Below are 19,565 nucleotides of genomic sequence, written 5' to 3' on the forward strand. Positions count from 1 at the left end.
CACCTTCTTGATGTCCCTACGGATGCTGTACCCATCAATGTAGGCCTCTCCCGACGTGACACTTTCGTCACCCGTCAGCATCTTAAACGTCGTCGTCTTCCCTGCTCCGTTGAATCCCAGGAGGCCGAAGCACTCGCCTTTCCCTACAGCGAGGGAGAGTCGATCCACAGCCAGAAGACTCTCCCCGCTGCTGTACACCTGAGATGAAGAAACAATACAATAGCACTTATTCTCCCCCACAGAGGCAGACACTTCCAGAGACAAACATGTTACAACACCCTGGCATCCAGTACTTGTATATAAAACCTCTATAAACGAGCACAACAGTGCTGGGCTTCATACCTTGGAGAGTTCCTGCATTACAAGAGGGCTCCCAACCATAGACTCCACAACTGGCTGGCACTCCAGCACGCGTTTCCTCTCGTCGGCCACATCTCTGTCCTCCGGAAGCACTGCTGCGTCCCCTAGCAAAGGCAACTAACACACACACTAAATGTGAGGCATGCAAGGCCATGAATCTACATTCATAAATAATTGATGTCAAATTGAAGGAGAATGAATGGAAAAAATTTGCATATTGTGTTACATGACTAATTCTTCCTCTCGTTCACTATTTGATTTTATTTGCTTATTGAACAAGTGCTTAAGCAGTTTCATATTTTTTTCTTAAATCAGCTGCTGGAGCTTCACTCTCACCATCATAATTTTTACCTCTTATTTGTTGCAATATTTTTTTAAATACAAGATACAAATGTATAAAACATAAACTATTTCTCCTTTATATAATTATCAGTTAGCTGTCGTGTCTGTGGTTAATAACACTTTATTTCTATAGGCTTCCATTGCTGCATGATTAATTCACACTTTGTATAAAGTTTTTCGTCGGTGAAACAAAGCCCGCTTCATACTTCTAATGAATGCATCTACCTGTTTGCGTCTTCGTCCCAAAGTGGTGAGCAGTTGCCACAGAGTGCGCACGCACTGCAGCTCAATGACAAACAGCAACATGATGTAGACGACACCCTGCACCGAAAAGGCCACGAGGAATCGCCCCACACCAGGCTCTGACATCGAAAAGTAGTTTGTCTGGTATGTGATGTCTAGAAAACAAGAAACAAGAAAGAGCTTGCTTGATCAAGAACTCCAAGAATACAATCAGTGTTTAATTTTGCAATTGAAAGCATTCAAAATTGACACCGATTTGCATTTGTTTAACTCCTTACAGCAGTTCCAGATCATTCACACTGTTTGCAGGTGTGACTGTACTACCGTCACAGACATAATAATGTTATTCTAACAAGTTTCACTGAGGCAATACTTACTCAAATATTGACAAACTGTTTTGCTGATTTCACTGGAAGTGCAAAATGAGATAAATTCATAGTTCTGATAGAACTGGCTAAAAGACATCCCCAGGCAGTAGTTTGGGAAGATCAGGAACACCTTGTCCAACAAACGCGATAGGTTCTGCAGCTTCAACTCTGGGGGAGGGGGATATAAAGAGGTCATCAGCAGGAGTGGTCATCATTTTCTTCAGGGTTGTCCTACATTTTTCAGACAGAAGAATCATGACTGCAGTTTCTTTTTCCAACTGCAGAAACCTCCACAGAGCAAGCTCCTTTTACAAAAGCAACCAAATCAGCCAGTATAAGCTCACTAAACATAATGGCGGTCTCTGCTCCTCAGGAGGAGATGCCTGGGATACTTGGAACAACCCACTATATTTACAGGATTGAGTGTGAGCCAATAAAACAGCATATCTATGCTGCCGTCGGGGAGGAGACTTCGGAGTCTCCGAGCCAAAACCAGCAGGCTCAAAGACAGTTTCTGCCACCAGGCAGTCAGGAGACTCAACTCCCTCCCTGCTGTTGCGTTTTACTCAAATGCAGTGCAAATTGCATTGAATAAATTTAAAAACAGTCATGATATTTGAAATTGATCAATTAGAGATTAATAGAAATAAATGGCGTTAATTAAATCTAAACACCATAACTCCACAAAAGTCATAGAAAAAGTTAGGGAGTGAGTTTATTACTCATGAACAGACAAACAGACGACAGCACCTGAAAATAAATGCGGACATGTAGCACATGTAGGAGTTGTTCATATAAGAGGGATTTCACGCTGAGATCGAGAGGCAGTTTTTATTATCTGTGCAGTATTATTTCCAGACCGACGCTTCCAATGTATCCTCTCTCACCTGGGATTGTCATGATGGTGACAGCCAGAAAGGTAGAGGTGCCAGAGATCATGTTGAAGATGGTGAGGCGTGTGTAGGCAGTCGCAGCAGTGGAGAAGAGGAAGCTGAGCAGGTACATAAGAGGAACCACTGCCCAGCCATACAGGAGAAGTAAGAAGAACACGTCTACAAGGTGGTTGTCTTCAACGAAAGCCTTCACTCCAAATGCTTTGAATACCACCTGGGAGTGGAAACAAAACAACACATTAAAACATGGAGGGGAAAAAAAATCTATGCATACTGTCGAGACAAATCAAAAAGGGAATGTGATACTAACCAGCATGAGAAGACAGGGCAGCACGAAGTTGATCAAGTCCCACATGAGGGCTGAAAACCAGAAATTTGACAGGTAGACGCCGCTAACCTGCTGCACATGCTTGGACTTGATTGAGGACTCTGTTACAAGCAGCAGGGCGAATGTGCTGGACAGTGAGGCCATGCCATACATGAGGTTGATGGCAATAGCAAACCCTGTCTTCCCTCTAAAAAAAAAAAAGCAAGATGATTAGGAAAGAAAAGAAATAGGAAAACCTCTTCTAATCCTTATTATTTTGTTTCTAGATAATATTCTGAAGAAAAATCAGCAAACAGTAAAAATTCAAAGCGAGACAAACCTATATGAGGATTAAAGTATAAAAGAGCAAGATGTGTAATTCATAATTTGGTATGTGGTGCAATTACTGCAGAACTACCTGTGGGGTGTTAAATGTGAAAAATATGGTGGAGGAGTGATGGAGTTAGTGTTTCCATAGTAACTGTCGAACACACTCCAGTAGAGTTTGGCGTAGGTTACAGCAGACGTGGATCCCCTCCTGTTTGTGCCTTTTGATACATTAACTGAAAGGAACCCGGCAGACCATCAACTATTAAACAAGAAGCTCGGTGAGTTGATAAACTGCAAAGTTCTGAAGTAAACAAGAAGGTAAAGGACATTTTTAAGTAATTAACCAGTATTTTTAATTGTGAGATAATGTGGGGTAGTTCAATTTTGCGTGGTTACTTTACAAGTCGATAAGCTGAAAACTTCTGCTTGAAAATTATAAGCTATCAATCACTTCAGGAAAAGCTATCATTCTTTCCAAGCTTCTACTGTTTTATGACCCAGGCATGATCCTGTGCGACCAGCCCCCACTGCTACTCACTCAGAGAGCCGGCCCCGGGCAGCCTCGGACATGTTGCGTGGCATGGGGTAATTGCCCGTCTCAATAGAGGCATTCGGGCCAGCCAGAAGCTTGAACAGAGCATTGTCCACCATCATGAGGGCTGTGGCAGGTGTGTGGTAGCCCTCATTATTGAAGTAAGCGGTTGCCTCCGCGTACTGGTGGATGCTGCCTCGGAAAGCAGCGCCGACCACACAGCGCTCATTAAAGCTTCCTCCTTCTTCCTCTGCCTGAGTCAGGATGTAATCAGTAAAGTCTACAGGGAAAGAAAAAAAAGAAAGCATAAGGTCAATAAACAGTCCGCAAAGCAGTGCTGCCGAGTCTTTGACTTTCGCCTTGTGTTTACCAGTGATATTGATGAGCTGGCCGAGCTGGGCAGACAGCTGGGAGTCGTATGTTTTTGCAAGACTGGCGCTCAGAGGACTGGCCTCCGGCTGCAGAGCCACGGGAACGCGGGTCTGACCGTAGCGGCTGAGTGCCAGCCTCAGCTGAGGAGCGTTCTGGTGGTCGGGTAAAGTGCGTGCCACAGCTAAGGCCACAACAGTGAAGACTAAAGGAACAAGGAACTGGGCCACCATCACCTTCCAGTTTCTCCAGCTGTACAGCGCCCTCTTCAGGAACATGGCGTAGAACTGCTGCATGTGTAGTCTAACCTGGTGAAGGCAAAAAAAATGAAAGCGGAGATGTGAGCGGGAGTCATTTGAAACCGTGACGCAAATCACTTCGCTTCTTCAGTCTTACCCCGGTGTTCATCTTTATGTTGGAGCAGTCCTCTGAGATGAGCGTGCCGCTGTCGGTGAAATCGGTGACGTCGGTGAAGCCGCTGATGCTGCTGGCATCATCCGTGGTCCAGTCGTGAGAGCGCCTCTCATGTTGGTACTGCAGGGCGGGCAGCTGGATGGCCTGTATGTCCAAACTGGAATCTACAAGCTTTCCAACTCTGGAAATAAATACATTTTTAAAGTATTTCATAGTGAATTCATTTTTAATTGACTGTCAAAACAATCACAGACAGTCAAGATTAGAATTAAATGCTACATTAAATAAACACTATAAAAAAAACTACGTTGAACAATACCTCAAAACAGACATGCAGTGAAAGGTGTTTAAGGTGAGAAGAATCTTTCCAATCGGAGTATTTTTTCTTTTTCTTTCTTTCACAAGCTTAGCGAGAAGCAGAAAGCCAGGGCTGCTCACAAACAAAGCTATTTCTGGGTTTTCTGATTCAGTTATTGGTGAGAAAAGGCTCCAATACACCAGGACAGATCAAGTTATATTACAGATGTACAGATCTTTGGAATAGGCAGAGAGAATTGTCAAGCCCTCTATCTAGTCCATCCTCTCGACAGCTTTTATCAATGAAATGCATAAAATAGAATTCTTAAAAACTGATGGTGTGCCCTTTGAATGCCCTAACAGCAACACACAAGGTCAATTTCATAATTTGGTTTGTCGGCCCTTTCATTTTCCTAACCCTTTTATTAACCCTACCTCTGAAAATTATTCCAACAGAACACAAATTTAAAAAAAAGGCTTCATTATAGCACTGCAGCTTCGCAATAAATGAGCGTATTTCTTTGGCTTCTAATATTCTGAACACCAGGGGGAAGATTAATGACCAAATGTTCAAACAGCAGCTATTTATGCCGCCGTGTCTGCTGCTTGCTGTATAAAGTGCAAATAGCCAGACCCTACTGCTGGACTCGCAGTATGACGCATAAATAATGAGGTCTCTGCAGCACCAATTACAATGTTAACACCTGTGCACACAGAAGTAGCAGTGTGAGCCGTCTTGTGCTCCTTGCTGCAGTTACACACCTGAAATCTGCAGGGAAGCACAACTAACTGCCTCGTCAACATTTAGAAGCTACAACTGAGGAGTACAAATAAGGAGAGGCAAGCATATCACCTGCTGTCCTGATCCCAATTAGAAGAAAAAAAACTAAACAGATTGTTTTAACTGTAGAATGCAATTCAATGTTTCATGAAATCTGAAAAAAATGTACAACACTGGGCAAACACTTCAAGTCTAAAATGAAGCGACAATACCTTAGGCAACAATGTTTTCTGTAGTGGCTATATGATTTATATTTGTCACTGGCCAAAGCAGAAAAAAAAAAGGTTGCTTTCTACAAAGGATGAAACATATATCTCTATTAAAAAGATGAAACAGGACGGGACTGTACAGTGCTGTAGTGGTTGGTACTCTTCACACAGCATTAAGGCCCTGATCTCGAGCATGATCTATGGAGCTTTTGTGACGTGTTTGCATTTTGTCCCAATGCGTGTGTCAACATTCACAGTTCACAGTTAATGAAAGTACAACAATGCCACAAATCAAATTTTAAGGTGGACAAGAATATATACAACATGAGAAAAGGAGTCATGTGAACAGAGTGTAATGAAATCCTTCATATCTTAATATTTCTAGAGCATTTAAAACTGAAAAATATTTTTTTAGCTGGGCTTTATATTATTCAGTGTTTACCCTTTTCTAGCTCACTCACAGGAATATGTTTGCCAACTTTTCAATGTCGATATAAATAAATATATTCAGGTCGTTAGCAAAACCTCATTGTGGACATTAAAAATAAATGTCATGAAGAAAAGGAGCTTCTTTCAAGGACACGCTCAAATAATATTCATCTCCTACCTGAGAAAAACCTCTTCCATTGTGGTGACTGAAGCTCCATAGCTGGCAATGCCAAGTTCGTCTCTGTTCATCTCCAGCTCGGCAAACAGTAACTCAAACCTTGAGAGAAAGCACAATATTATAGATCACGCAATGTCTAAAATGATAGTGTGAGATGTGAGAAATTGTTGGGCAGATGCTTTCAAAATATTGGAGAATTAATGTAGAAATGAATCAATAGGAAGCAAAGACATTCCAAGATAATGGACTATTATTATCCAGGATAATAATAAATTATGCTGATGATGTGCAATCTATCATGTAATCTAGCTGTATGGCTTTTTTAGCCATTAGGCCAGTGCAGACACTGAGCTGTTGTGAGAAGTGTGCTGTACGTTCCCAGTAGTGACAGACTTACTTGCTGGTGCTTTCTTTTGGGAGTATGTAAGAGAGCTCGGCTCCAGCGCTGCTCTCCAGCGTGGCATTCGGGACGTAAAGATGAACAAGGCGGCTGATCTCAGACACGTTACAAAGAGCATCCTTAACTATGACCATGTGGTAACCAGCACCTAGTGGGTGAGATAAAGAAACATTATTTTTCATCGATTGTTTATGCATACTGACATAATTCATACGGATGTCTCATCGGTGGATTTTCAGTTTCTTGGATTATCTTGAGATATCTTCATCATCATATATATTACAACAATTTCATTGCGGCAATTTTACTTCGGTCTTCACTGACCATATTTGTTCTTCAGGAAAAGTGGTGACCCGCAGCACTGCAGCTCTCCTCCTGCCATGATGGCAATGCGATCTCCTAGAAGGTCAGCCTCGTCCATAAAGTGTGTGGTGAGCAGGATGGTGCGACCGCGTTTCTCTCCTTGCAGGAGGTCCCAGGTGGCTCGTCGTGCCGACGGGTCCATTCCCGATGTTGGCTCATCCAACATGACAACCTGGCAAAAAGAACGCCTTCAATAAAGTGGCAGTGAGGAAAGAAATAACAATATATGAGACGGGTAATCCTTGTGAAATTCCAAACCTTGGAGTCTCCAATGAGGCCAATGCCAATAGAAAGTTTTCTCTTCATGCCACCAGAAAGGGTCTTAGAGCGCGCCTGCCGCTTGTCCTCGAGGTTGAGGATACGGATGATGCGGTCCACCTCGTCTGAAATCTTGTCCTTGGAGTAGCCTTTCAGCTGGATGTGAAAGAGTCACAATAAATGTAAATAAACAACCACACTTCCATCCAGACTCCATGCAGCATCTATTTCACACGAATGTCCAGCAGGAAGCGTTTCCACCCATCTTTCTATTGTGTACACGTGTGTGCTAGTTCGTACCTGAGCGTAGAAGAGCAGGTGCTCTCTGACTGTGAGGTTATCAAACAGTACATCATGCTGTGGACAGAGTCCCAGGCTGCGTCGGATCAGATTCATGTCCTGAATGATGTCGTAACCATTGATATAGGCCCTGCCGCTTGTCGGGGGAAACAGACCTGAAACGTGGAGGAGGGGAGGTTAATACTGTGCAAGGTGGCATGTTCAAGTGTAAGTATACGACATGGATTTCATAGCTGTACTTGGTTATTCTTTTACCCGTTAGCATGGACAGTGTTGTGGTCTTTCCAGCACCATTGTGTCCCAGCACTACTGTGATCTGCCCTTCAAACATGTTCAGTGTGAGATCTCGTACAGCCTGGCGTGTCTTGTTGCCCAATTTGAATTCCTGTGAGAAGTAAAAACACACCAGATATTCTCATGCATCACCCGATCAAGATGGTAGGGGGCAGAGTAGGCTTTATCATCTCAATAACCCACTGCAGCGCTAACACTGAGGGCAATTGTGTTATTTTTGTGGCATTTTGTAGCACCTGCACCCTCCTGCATTAAAGGGGTCGAGTTGACCCTTCAGGTCAAGGTTTTGCCCCGCTCACCTTGGAGAGGTGCTTGATCTTTATCCCAGAGACGAGTCCAGCTGGTTCCTCCTCTATAAACTCTCCTTTCAGAGCTTTTTCTGCATCTTCCTCTTCCTCCTTCTCATTCACCAAAGCCATGCGAGGGTTGCTGCACCAGTACGAAGGCTGCAGATTAGAGGATTGACAGGGGGAAAAAAAAAATAAAGCTTTATAATTGATTTAATCATTTGTAACATTTATCATACATTAATTTATGTAGCGAACAGCCAAAAAAACAGCATATATATTCACACACTTGTGTTCAAAGCAATTGTTTTATGAAATTAAAAGAGCAGTGGAACACACTCATCCATTAAAAATCAAGAAGAGCGCTAGGCAACATTATATTTATTCATGAGCATTGTGAATGTGGCCAAACCAGCCTATGGTAAGTCCCGTGCAGAAACGGTATCACACAATGGACACAAAGTAAAGTGTGTCAACATCTAACCCGCACCCTGCTGGCATTCTCCTGAATACCTGACTGCTGGGAAATTACTATGAGTTTATTTATGTGCAAGGATGAGTATGTGAAGCAACGGCATGTGGTGATCATCCATAGTTGTTCTCAAGATAAACCTAATTTGTGTTGGCTGGAGAGACTCAGACATTTCCTGTTATTATAAATAGATGACCTCAAAGACTTCCTCTGTCCGATAAGTTGCGATCTCTTTCACTCCTACGATGAGAGTGCAGCCACGTCTGTAATCCAACACAAGTTCCTCGGCAGGGGACCTCGACCTTGACTTTGACACTATCCGATGGTGCTGTAATTGCTGAACACTATCTACATGCAGCAGGAAAAGCCTCATCACATTGAGCCAAGTCATTCCTTTCGACGGGCACACACACAGTTCAGTAGGGATGAGGTTTTCACTATTGGTATATGTGCTTGCAATGTGAGTACTCTGTCAAATATTACTGGCAAAAGAAATATTCTCTGATTACAGACTACTTGATAAAAGGAAAGAAAAAAGGTTATTTGAACTCAATTTGCACCCGGCATTAAAATAGCTTTGCTGATTGGTGTGCAACCAGATAGTAGATAGACCCGGGACTGAGAATGGATGGAATGGAAGTTAACTGGCAAAATCCATATTTACAATGTTTTTGTTAATCACTTGTAAATAACTTTGATGTACACTTTATCATCTGAAATGATAGATTGAAATAAAGATTGATTCATTGCGACTCTCATCAAGAGTAAGTGCAGGCTATAGTTTGCCTGTGGCCCAAGTCCAATACGAAATGGCTGTGGTTCATGATTACGCTGTATTGAATACTTTGCAAACGCATCATAATGCCAAGTGCAAATGAACAAGGGTTAATGTTACATTCTTAAATAACCCGATTAGGAGATGTATTTTATTATTATTATTATAAGTGTTATAAAGGCTTTAGAGAAACTCCACTCGTGCAGTTGCATTTGGTTGGCCTTTATGCAAATGAAGCTATTTGCAAGTATGAATGCATGCTTTGAGAAACTTCGTTTAAAGCATACCAATAAAAAGAAATAGGATGGCAGAGGTACGCCATACTCCCCGGGAAACACTGCCTCCATGTACCAGGCCACGAGTCCATAGAGAACCGAGTCAAATAGCAGCAAGGACAGGACCTGAGCCATGGAGAAGTCATCATCCACTGTCACAGAGTCAAAAAGGTTTGACCACTGGATTCCTGTGCCTAAAAAAAACAACACAATGGGGAGAATTCACCAACAGCAGTTTTACCAGAAGATGTAAACCAAAAACAACACAAAAAAAGTGTATTTCATCATAATCTCATGTGTCACCTTTTCCTTCAAACATTCCTATGAGCTGTGCACCCATGGCCATGGCCACATTGGAGATAAGGCAGGCTGAAACCTTCTGAGCGTGGCTCAGTAAGTCATAGCGTGGCCACAGGAACAAATAGGGCAGGTAGCTGAGGAAATACACGAAGCCACCCGCTGCTGCCGCCACATTGGCTGTAGTGAAAAAGCAAAGAGAGAATGCAAGACTCGTCATTAAGGTAGGCACAATCACAGTTCTTGTCACTTTCGGTTGTTGCAGCGACAAAGGAAGAAGATTGCTGTCCTGTTCGCTGATGAAACACAGACAAGTAAATGATTATGGGGTGGAAACCAGAGACTGAGAGCAAATCTGTGAGTATTCTTCAGAAGAACTCATGAGAGGGCAAAAGAAAGTGGGAGAAAGAAGGGGGAAACAAGTTGGCTACTGTGAATGTCTTCTCTGTATATTTTTCATTTTAATTCTGACCATAAAACTGTAGGACAATATCTACTTGGAACATGCAGAGATCATGCGCCATCAACTATTCCTAAACAGTCCATCAGTGGGAGGCAGAAATTATCCACACAGCTGCACACACAAGGAAAGCCAGAGGAAAAAAAGACAGCCTGTTCAAAAATGGTCAGAAGGTCAGTGAAAGATCCTTTCTGTTGGCTCAGCCTAGTTTTCGTCAATGCCCCCTACTTTCACCTCACTCCTACAAATAATATCTCCTAAAAATATCTCTTTAAAACAAAGCAAGGGTTCAAACTATCATGGCGTTGTTGTGGTTTAACGAAATGATTCATACGTGAGGTGGCTTTAAAAAAACAACATGCCATTTTATTGACTTCAACTGCACCACTACATTTCACCATTATGCGATTGTTCTGGTCAGGCTGAGAGATGGAAGCCACAGAGAGACTGGTTAATCAATGTGATTGGGTCAAAGCAATTAAGGAACACTGTCGAGGCAGGTGACAATGCACAAAGCGCTCACAGCATGAAAATACAATATTTTTGAATGTGCGCAAAGGACATCACTCACTGTGCAAACAACTAAATGGAGGCTTTTAGGATCCGTTCCATCTACCCAGTCCCTGTGGACTGAGGGTTTTATTGTCTCATCTAATAATAAAGTTAATTAATCTAATAAATGGAGTGGAAAAAAGCTGAAAGGCAACATAAACTTCAACATGGCCGGCGAATCAGTAAATAAGTGCTTCTGTGCCATTTCCTTGGGAACGGCTGAATAAAACCGAGGCTGGGGAGAATTTGTAATCTGAGCAGCTTTGTTGTGAAAAGCTGGACGGGGATAGAGGCTTGTTTGTATGAGAAGCTTTGAATGAGGGAGAGGAGGAACCTGAGAACGGGGAGATTTAAATACTTTTCTTTATCGTAGCCGTTGTCCAGGCAAGATGCCTCAATTTCACACATCTGAGTGTCTAAAGTAGTTCAAATCACAAAATCGCAAGGATTTTAGCCAAGAATTTGGCACACAGACATTACATGGGATTGAGATCTAGTTACCATTAAAAGAATATTCATCAGTTTGTGTGTTCTACATGTTTGGAGTTTCTTTGGGTATTAAAAAGGTTTATTGCATACAGGTGTAAATGTGTGTGACTCCCTGCTTTCCTGTGTTTGAGCTGCATTGAACTGGTGTTCTGTCCAGGATGGACCTTGTGTTTCGCCCCCTCATCAGCTGGGATGCACTCATTAAATTGGATTAAGCGATAGAGAAGGTGGCTGGATGGAGAATATAGTGCAATGCTCTTTACGGGGAAAGTTCCAAGAAGTTACCTATAAAATCATTAAACTTGCCTACTACTCCAGAGGCACTGTTAAGAAATTACAGATCGTAAAATTATAAGCAATAAAAAAAACAAAAAAAAGCGCTGAGTGAACAGAAGTAACTTAACCATCGTTTCAGAAGCTGGCAACACACCTTTTTATGACTGAGAAATAGTAAATGGACGAAACACACACACCTCTTGAGAAGAAGGCACTGATCATGAAGCTGAAGTTAATGGTGGCCACAGTGAAAGCAAGCAGGAAGACAAAGACCAGTGTGGGGTCGCTGTAGGTCAGCACTGCTCCATTAGGGCTCACCTGGAACAACACAATATCTCAGGAGTCACTTTTTTACTGGCTCGTGTACATTTTCAACGTCAGATCGCACATTTTTGAAGACGCTGGAACACCGACTCACCTGAATACAGAGGAGCAGAGTAACGAAAAACACTGAGATGGAGAGGAAGAGGAAGAACATGAGGAACCAAGCACTCCAATGTAGCCAGTTGCTGAGACCCATCATCCTCATGTACTCCTGAGAAAGCACGGGGGAAGGACAGAGGTGAAGAATGAGTCGGACATTTCCCTCATTCGCACACACGCGCAGGCTCTGAAACACACCTTGAGCTTCCGTTCCTTTTCCTGCACGACGGCCCGAACGATGTTGAGGGACGTGTAGGTGAAGCTCAGCACCAGCAGCAAGGGCAGCTGGTTCTGGATGGCCAGGATGAAGACGTCGTAGATGAAAGCTGGGAATGGAAACCGCGACAGGACCACTCGTATCTGGTTCAGCAGGTGTGAGGCAGCGCTTGGGTCGTGCGAGCGCATGATGGCTCGGTCCACTGCATGCTGCACAGCCAGAAAGCCCTCTCGGTAATAACCTTAACAAAGAAAATAAACATATTACCACGGTGTCTCCTAAAAACTCTCGCCAGAAGTCAACACTAATTCTTCGTTGGCTGTCATGAGCACTTCACGGGATTCAAACAACTTCAACGACACGATGGTAAATTAGGTAAATTGCATTTAATACCGGCGAAACAGTTTGTAACGCCACAAATAGCCGATGAATCATGGGAGGGTGCGCTGCATTCGACTGAAAAGGACTCAATGATACGTGGGAAAGATGTGCAGGCGTGTGGTTGTCACGGAAACCCATCCTGAAGAAATACCGGGTGCCGAGGAAATAAGTCAGCACTTGTGATTGATTGCATTTTGACCGAGCAGAAAAATAGAAACAATTTTTTAAACGCTTAAGTCTTAAAATGCGTCATTCAACACAACGTGAAATGGGGAAGAAAAGTCAACACCCGTTGAATTAAGACGCTCACCAGGCGTGCCCCCTGGTCCGTACTGCGGCTCTCTGGGGCCCGGCAGCTGAAACAGGGGGAAGAGGCTGAGCGTGTGCCAGTCCAGGTCGCTGTTTGGGTTCAGCTCCGACTTCTCCTTCGGTGGGGCGTTTCGCGGAGTGAAGCTGAAACGCAGGTGGTACCTCACCTGTGCAGCAAGAGCACAAAGCAAGAATAGATTTGCACTCTCTATTTGATCTCTAAATTGATTTGGCATCAACAAGTGGAGTCATTTGCTTTTAGTCTGTACTAAAGACCGGACTGAAGTTTTCCAGCTGAGGGACTGATCCACAGAGTGGAGACAAGCAGGAGAGATCAATTTAAAAAGCACAAGTGAGAAAAAGAGAGTGAAACCTCATGTGTCAGATTTGGTTTTATTCGATTTTTATCATTTGATATGCCACATAAATGACACTGATCACAATTTCAGTTAGTTATGATGATCCATGTTATTGTTTGAATTGGATTTTTTTGATTGTTTTTAGGTTTGAAGTCTATTCATGTAAAGCACTTTGGTTCAGCTGTTGTTGTTTTAAGGTGCTTTACAAATAAATTTGTGCCGAGTTCACATTAAAATGTAGGAGTATATAATTCTCCCTTGTGCTGCACTGACCACTGAGAGATCTGATACCTTCAGCCTTCTAATCAGTCAATCAGATTGTATTATAGAACACTTTTCTGACATGTCAAATACCCTTTGAAGTGTTTCACAAATGACTGACAACACGAGGTTTGCTCAAATGGATTACACACATTTAAGTCTGAAAGACTAGATAAAGCTTTTAATGAGAGGGATTCCACTTAGTGAAAGCGTGATATCGTCTGTCGTGTCAGGTTTTATCCGCCACACAAGCATGTAGCTTTTCTTCTTGTGTGTTCTGCGTTTAGACTAAGGAAAACCAACAAGGAAACAGAAATGAAAGAAACCAGTATTACTTGTAGCTCTCATTGCAACTGTGACCTTGCGCCGAGATCAGTAAAAAGCACTTCACGAGTATACAGATGCGACAACCCCGTGTGACAGTGTGTACGCGTTGCTACCTGCAGTGGCAGCGGTTCGTCGTCGTGGGTGAAGGGATGCTCGAACACCACGGCAGCCAGCACCTTTCTGGAAGTTGGGTCGTTTCTCACATATCTTTCGAACTGTTCTTCCGTCTCAAAGCCGCGCACTAGAGAATGAATGCAAGATGCAAGAACAAAGATGAGGGAATTAGCTCCAGTGTCTTATTCAGCTCACGTACTCCTGCATCCAGGCGTGTCTCGTCGTCCGACCTTGGTAGTCATCGTTCTTACCGACAGGCCCGAAGTTGATGGAGACACATTCAGCATACCGAATTCTGTGACCAATTTTTTATTTTTTTAATCAAGTGGATCGGGTCAAACCAATGTAACTGAGAACATAGATGCTTTCTTCCACACAGAGGAGAGATCATTTATATAAAAAAAAAAAAAAAAAGAGAGAAGATCCCCATGAGGAGAAAACACAACAAACTAACACACTTCAATATCAAAACCAGACAAATGAACCCCCCCCCCACTGTTGAGGAAATCTTTTTTTTTCTCCCTCAACATATTTCTCAATGTTCTACTTATCACAAACACACAAGAGTCACTCTTTGGCAAAGGAAAGCAGCATTGCAGGTTCCAGGGTTAAATGTGGGCCATACTCGCAAAACAAATACTCGCATCAAGATACAAAGGGCAGAGGTTGTAAGACACGAAGCTGCCAACAGTGCAACAGTTCAAATCACAACCAGCATTTCTCAAGCTTAACTGAAACGTGGTTTTGAATGTTAATATATTTAAAGCATGCCTCCTCTGTGTGGACAGAAAATTACGTTACACAACAAAAAATACAGATCTTCTCAGAGGATACCCAACATGCGTTATTGTGCCAAAAATAATCTCTCTTCCCAGATCAATAGTGAGAAATTTGCCTAAAATAAAATCAGTTGAATTAAGATCATGTAAAAAAAAAAAAAAAAAAAAAAAAAGAAGCCTTTTCTGGATCAAAAACATAAAATACAAAATCATAATTATCTTTTAAAGATTCAATCAACAAATAACTAAATAAAGGTTAAGAAACAATGTTCTGAATTATTGAAAATCCTGCTTTGACATAATATCTTACCACTTGTTCAATGTGATTATGAATTAGGCAGTAGTGTCACCAACATTTTGTCGGCAGGTTACAAACAACGTTGTTCCCTCTGTTTAAGAGTGCAGTAAAGTCGTCTACAGTACAGACTCGTGGAAATTGCATCAGCCAATTAAAATACATGCATGATAACAGTTCTTTGAAAAACAAGGAAGCTGGACATTTCCCGTACTCATTCTAAAAAATATATATCTATATATCTATATATAGTAAAAACAGATGACTCGGACTATGTGTAAAAAGTGTTCATTTCCAAAAAAACAGGATACTGGTCACAGGCTTCAATGTGTGGAAGAAAAGAATAACTTCTAAACATGATCCAGAATGAAATGTTGACTTATTGACTAATAAACTAGTTGTGTTAAGCTGGCAACTGGAACAGCTTTCTCAAAGTTTTTTTGAATGCTAGTTATCAAACAAAAAAGTCAAACTATCAAATTATGATGGTGAAACTATAAGTAGTTCGATTGATTAAAGATACAAAATTCTAACGGCAGTGTTCCATTTTTTGGGGACGTCTTAAACCAGCTATAAAATGGGACTTTTTCTACAATTAAAGATCAAACATGTGAGTAATTCTTCAAAAGAAGCTTTCAAACTTTAGAAATGGCTGAGTAGAAAGTAACTGACAAACCAGCTGAAATGATAGACTGTACCTGTTGGAATAACAAGATACACGAAGTGGTAGAACAAGTAATAATATAACAATCCAAAAATAGTGGAGAAGCTGTTACAATATTACAATAAAACAAGATCATTTGTTAAGTTAGTAAATACATTTATAGAGGGAGCAACAAAAGAATGAATATAGATAAAATATGTAAAAAGGGACTTGTTCCCTTTGTGGGACAACACCAAATCTTGAAATAACACAAATGCAACATGATGGCGTTCATCTGATGGGGAGGTACAAGGTAAAATTGTTAAAATTTAACGAGAAGCCCCGGTTGAAAAGAAGGGTATAATTGTCGAGTCGACAAACAGTGACTGATATTTTTTCCAGATCCTGTGTGTTTCCTCGAGGTTTGATCATCCCCTTCAATGCTCAAACCATTTAAATAATTCATTAAAAGCTGAGCTGGGATCTCAGACGGCCGAGAGGACGACCTGCCTCTACGTGCCTTTATCTGCCCCCGGCCTCAAAGAACGGCTTCATGCCTCTCGCGATAATTCTCCACTAAAAATAAAATCAGCTACACAAAGAGCCGGCTGCCAACTCGTCGGCCAGACATGTTGATCTGGCGAAGGTGTGTGTGTGTCTGTGAGTGTGAAGTGAAAGGAGACAAGATGGAGTGGAAGTGTGCTAAGGAAACGGACACGCTGTCGTGTGCGAGCGGCCTCCCAGCCGACTCCCTGTCGATCCAGTCTGGCAGGAGAGCAGGGCGCAGCCTGTTTGTCCTCCTGAGACTTGTTTCTGGAGAAACCTGTTCCCAGGTCAGTCCTGATCGACCACGACAGACAGCGTCATGGCTGTGGTGTTTGTGGTAGTATGGTAGTACTCACAGCTAGACCTTGCTGCAACATGACAATATTTGGACAGAACCACGAACCTAGAAAATAGTTTTTTTTCTATCGTCATCAGAGAAAAAAGCATGAACTCTTCAACACGTTTGTCCGTTCTTATATAATTGCATGTATATAAAATCATAGCATAACTCAAATTTAAAAAAAATCCAGCTCCATACTAAGTAATCATTCATCGTTTACTTGTGATAAATTGGGATTGTATTTTATATATTGCTAGTAGGGTCTCTATGTTTGTAGTATGTCAAGCCAAGCTGATTATCAATATGATGAATATGATGAGGTTTAGCTGGGTTTCACTCTGTTTTGGGTTTTTTTGCCCTCTGAAGCACTTTGTGCAACATTTTCTTGTACAAAAACTTCTATATAGATATTTTTTGATTGATTGATTGTAGCTGACAAATTGCCCACAGATTCACTACTTCGCCATGGTATTAACGCTAAAGGCATATCTGTAGAAATAAGATGTGCTTAAAAATAATAACAGACGCTCTGAAAAAAAAAAAAAACATATTGAAAATCAATCATTAGCACTAATTGATGTTGCAGATCAGATGTGTGGCATGTGGACTAGTGATGTTTGAAATTAAAGTGTATAAGGATTGTATTGATGATCCAATCGGACCCAAACGAAAACCCCTCATTTTGAATGAAATGTACTATTTCAACAATCCCGCATTGTTTTAAACATGCTGATCACGTTTTGTCTCATCATTACGTACCTGAGGAGAGTCGCAGGCTGCCTTGAACATCTTCTGCCAGCTGCCGCACCACGCTGGAGTTACCGGGCACGAAGGCCAGCTGAAGGCTTCTGAACCGCAATGTGGGTAGCGAGTCGACAGCAAAGCTCTCAAATGTTGTCGCATTTGGATGATCCTTGAAAGGCACCTTCTGGCGCAGCACAATGAGGATGCCGGAGAAAAGCAGTGGAAGGAGTATCTCCACCAAAGTCACCAAGATCTGACGTTTCTGGAGAGCAGGAGCCAAAAGACAAGCCGTCATTTGTGATCAAAGCACAAAGTGAGCCGAGTTAGTTGTGTTGTGTTCTGCTCTGATTATTTATTGCCTGTTGAAATGTACACAAGATTTACAATGTGTTGACAAAGTAAATCTTGCTACGCAGTTGTTAGAAATTGTATAACCATAGGTGACAGATGGTTTATCTTATTTTGACAAATTGAAAAAGACGCTCCATCTCCACTCTGCCAAAGACGTGAAAGCAGAACTGTTGTTGTATCGTCATCAAGATAATCACATTACTGTTTCACAAAGAAACAGTTCTGTTTTTCTCAGTAAATTCAGATTTTTTTCGCTGTCTGAAAACCTCCAGAAATACAGCATCTGACTTGAAAACGGCAGATATGTCGGAATTTTAAATATGTCAATTTGGTCTCGAGTGTTCAAAACATGGCAAAAATCAAGTATGCAACATTTGCTACCAGAACTTTTTGTTACATACTCTTATGGGCCAAAGTTATAATCTTCACAATGTTAACGTACTCTGTTGTAAAGCAGTATTTCTCAATAACTGCAGTATTGTGAAACTATTAACTGATACTAATGTTCAATATTGGACAAGAAAGCTACTCGGTGGAGCAAACAAGCCAAAACGGGCCAATGCAGTGTGCATCAGGGGAAATCAAACTGGGGTTTTGTAAAAATGATCTCCGATCATTGATTAAAAACTGACTGAACCTGGTGATATGGTGTTCTCTGAAACACAATAGAAAGTAATGTGACTGTGTTTTTAGCCTCATGACCAAGCCTCATGACCTATGTCACAACAATTGACTGAAAAAAAAAAAAACTAAAGCAAAAATAATAACAGCAGCGCCTTCATATAAAGATATCCATATAAGGCTGGAGAAAGCATGTGAGTGCTACCAGCGTGTTGACCCTGCTCGAGTCTGTGACACAATAACACAGTACAGACACCGTATGAGGGATCGTACACAATTCTAGTCACTTGAGGTCAAAAAAATGTTGGATGGTTTGTTGTTATTATGAAGATGCATAAGCCCAGACCTTCAACACTGTCACACAAGCGGTGCTTCGGGAAACACAAGAACTTTTTGACAATACCCAGTTACAGGCATGTCCGCACCTAAAAAGGACACAGAGTGGGCAGGTTGGAAGATGCAGCCTCTTTCAACTCACCTGCTGAAGATAGTTTTTCCACACCAGAAGTCCAAATTGTCGGATGACAGCCATATTGAATGTTACACGGGACACGGTCCAGGAAGCTCTCTGGCTGGGTGGAAGACAGCAACCAAAAAAAAAAAGATATTCAAAAAATTAGTTTGATCGAATCCAGAGGACTCTGGACTCTCAGTTATTGTTTACCAATAAGAGAAAAACAGAAGTGTAGTTGAGCAATCAACTATTGTAAATACAGTGAGTGGGTTTAGTTGTGTTAAGGAACTGTACACAACAGGAAAACACTGAACAGATGCTAGAGGGTGATAACAACAAAGTTCAAAAGTAGTTCAAGCAATAGTAAAGACACTAAGGTGAAAAAGCAGGTTAGTAATAGCCACACACCTTAAAATGTAGAGCAAAGGACTGCAACGTGACAACAGTCTGGAAGATATGTTATCTTACCACAAAAGACTATGACTATGTGCACAATCACGTTTCCAGATCTATAAAGATGGTGATTTTTAAAAGGTGATCACTGATCAACTGTAATAGGATAATGGTTTGATTCACTGGGATCATAATAAACTTTTTTTTATAAACCAACCTCAAAAAACATTACCAAGTCAAGTGGTCACATAGGAATAATCAGTCCTTTACGGAAAACAAGGTGTGTTTTATATTAAGCGCAACTGTGTCTGTATTAGTAAGATGTTGTCATCAATAAAACACATAATCGCGTCACGGACGTGAACCATTTCCGACTGGATCCCGCCCCTGTCCGCCCTGATTGGTCCAGCCCGACCGTACCGACTCTCTGATTGGACAATCCACCTGCCCGTCAACTC

At 41.8% G+C, this 19,565-nt stretch overlaps 1 protein-coding gene across 2 annotated transcripts in view; it reads right to left on the bottom strand.

Annotated features, from left to right (window-relative positions):
* abca3b (ATP-binding cassette, sub-family A (ABC1), member 3b) overlaps positions 1 to 19,565 on the bottom strand; it is a 31,896-nt gene that overhangs the window by 11,944 nt on the left and 387 nt on the right. Inside the window, exons 2-26 of one of the 2 annotated variants that reach the window (XM_080511299.1) lie at positions 18,739 to 18,828; positions 17,304 to 17,550; positions 13,941 to 14,068; positions 12,882 to 13,047; positions 12,172 to 12,431; positions 11,969 to 12,085; positions 11,748 to 11,868; positions 9,780 to 9,953; positions 9,489 to 9,670; positions 7,967 to 8,113; positions 7,629 to 7,758; positions 7,374 to 7,528; positions 7,074 to 7,229; positions 6,777 to 6,987; positions 6,450 to 6,600; positions 6,053 to 6,151; positions 4,141 to 4,339; positions 3,746 to 4,052; positions 3,382 to 3,655; positions 2,517 to 2,721; positions 2,201 to 2,420; positions 1,323 to 1,481; positions 928 to 1,100; positions 343 to 477; positions 4 to 198 (exon numbers count right to left, since the gene is read on the bottom strand). In XM_080511299.1, coding sequence (XP_080367425.1) covers positions 4 to 198; positions 343 to 477; positions 928 to 1,100; positions 1,323 to 1,481; positions 2,201 to 2,420; positions 2,517 to 2,721; positions 3,382 to 3,655; positions 3,746 to 4,052; positions 4,141 to 4,339; positions 6,053 to 6,151; positions 6,450 to 6,600; positions 6,777 to 6,987; positions 7,074 to 7,229; positions 7,374 to 7,528; positions 7,629 to 7,758; positions 7,967 to 8,113; positions 9,489 to 9,670; positions 9,780 to 9,953; positions 11,748 to 11,868; positions 11,969 to 12,085; positions 12,172 to 12,431; positions 12,882 to 13,047; positions 13,941 to 14,068; positions 17,304 to 17,550; positions 18,739 to 18,792 — 4,365 coding nt within the window. In that variant the 5' untranslated portion in view covers positions 18,793 to 18,828. Of the gene's footprint in view, positions 1 to 3; positions 199 to 342; positions 478 to 927; positions 1,101 to 1,322; positions 1,482 to 2,200; positions 2,421 to 2,516; positions 2,722 to 3,381; positions 3,656 to 3,745; positions 4,053 to 4,140; positions 4,340 to 6,052; positions 6,152 to 6,449; positions 6,601 to 6,776; positions 6,988 to 7,073; positions 7,230 to 7,373; positions 7,529 to 7,628; positions 7,759 to 7,966; positions 8,114 to 9,488; positions 9,671 to 9,779; positions 9,954 to 11,747; positions 11,869 to 11,968; positions 12,086 to 12,171; positions 12,432 to 12,881; positions 13,048 to 13,940; positions 14,069 to 17,303; positions 17,551 to 18,738; positions 18,833 to 19,565 lie in introns of both variants that reach the window. The other variant, XM_080511298.1, reaches the window with a different exon arrangement.

This window comes from Blennius ocellaris (assembly GCF_963422515.1).
Source record: "Blennius ocellaris genome assembly, chromosome: 16".
In the NCBI taxonomy this organism is placed as follows: Eukaryota; Metazoa; Chordata; class Actinopteri; order Blenniiformes; family Blenniidae; genus Blennius; species Blennius ocellaris.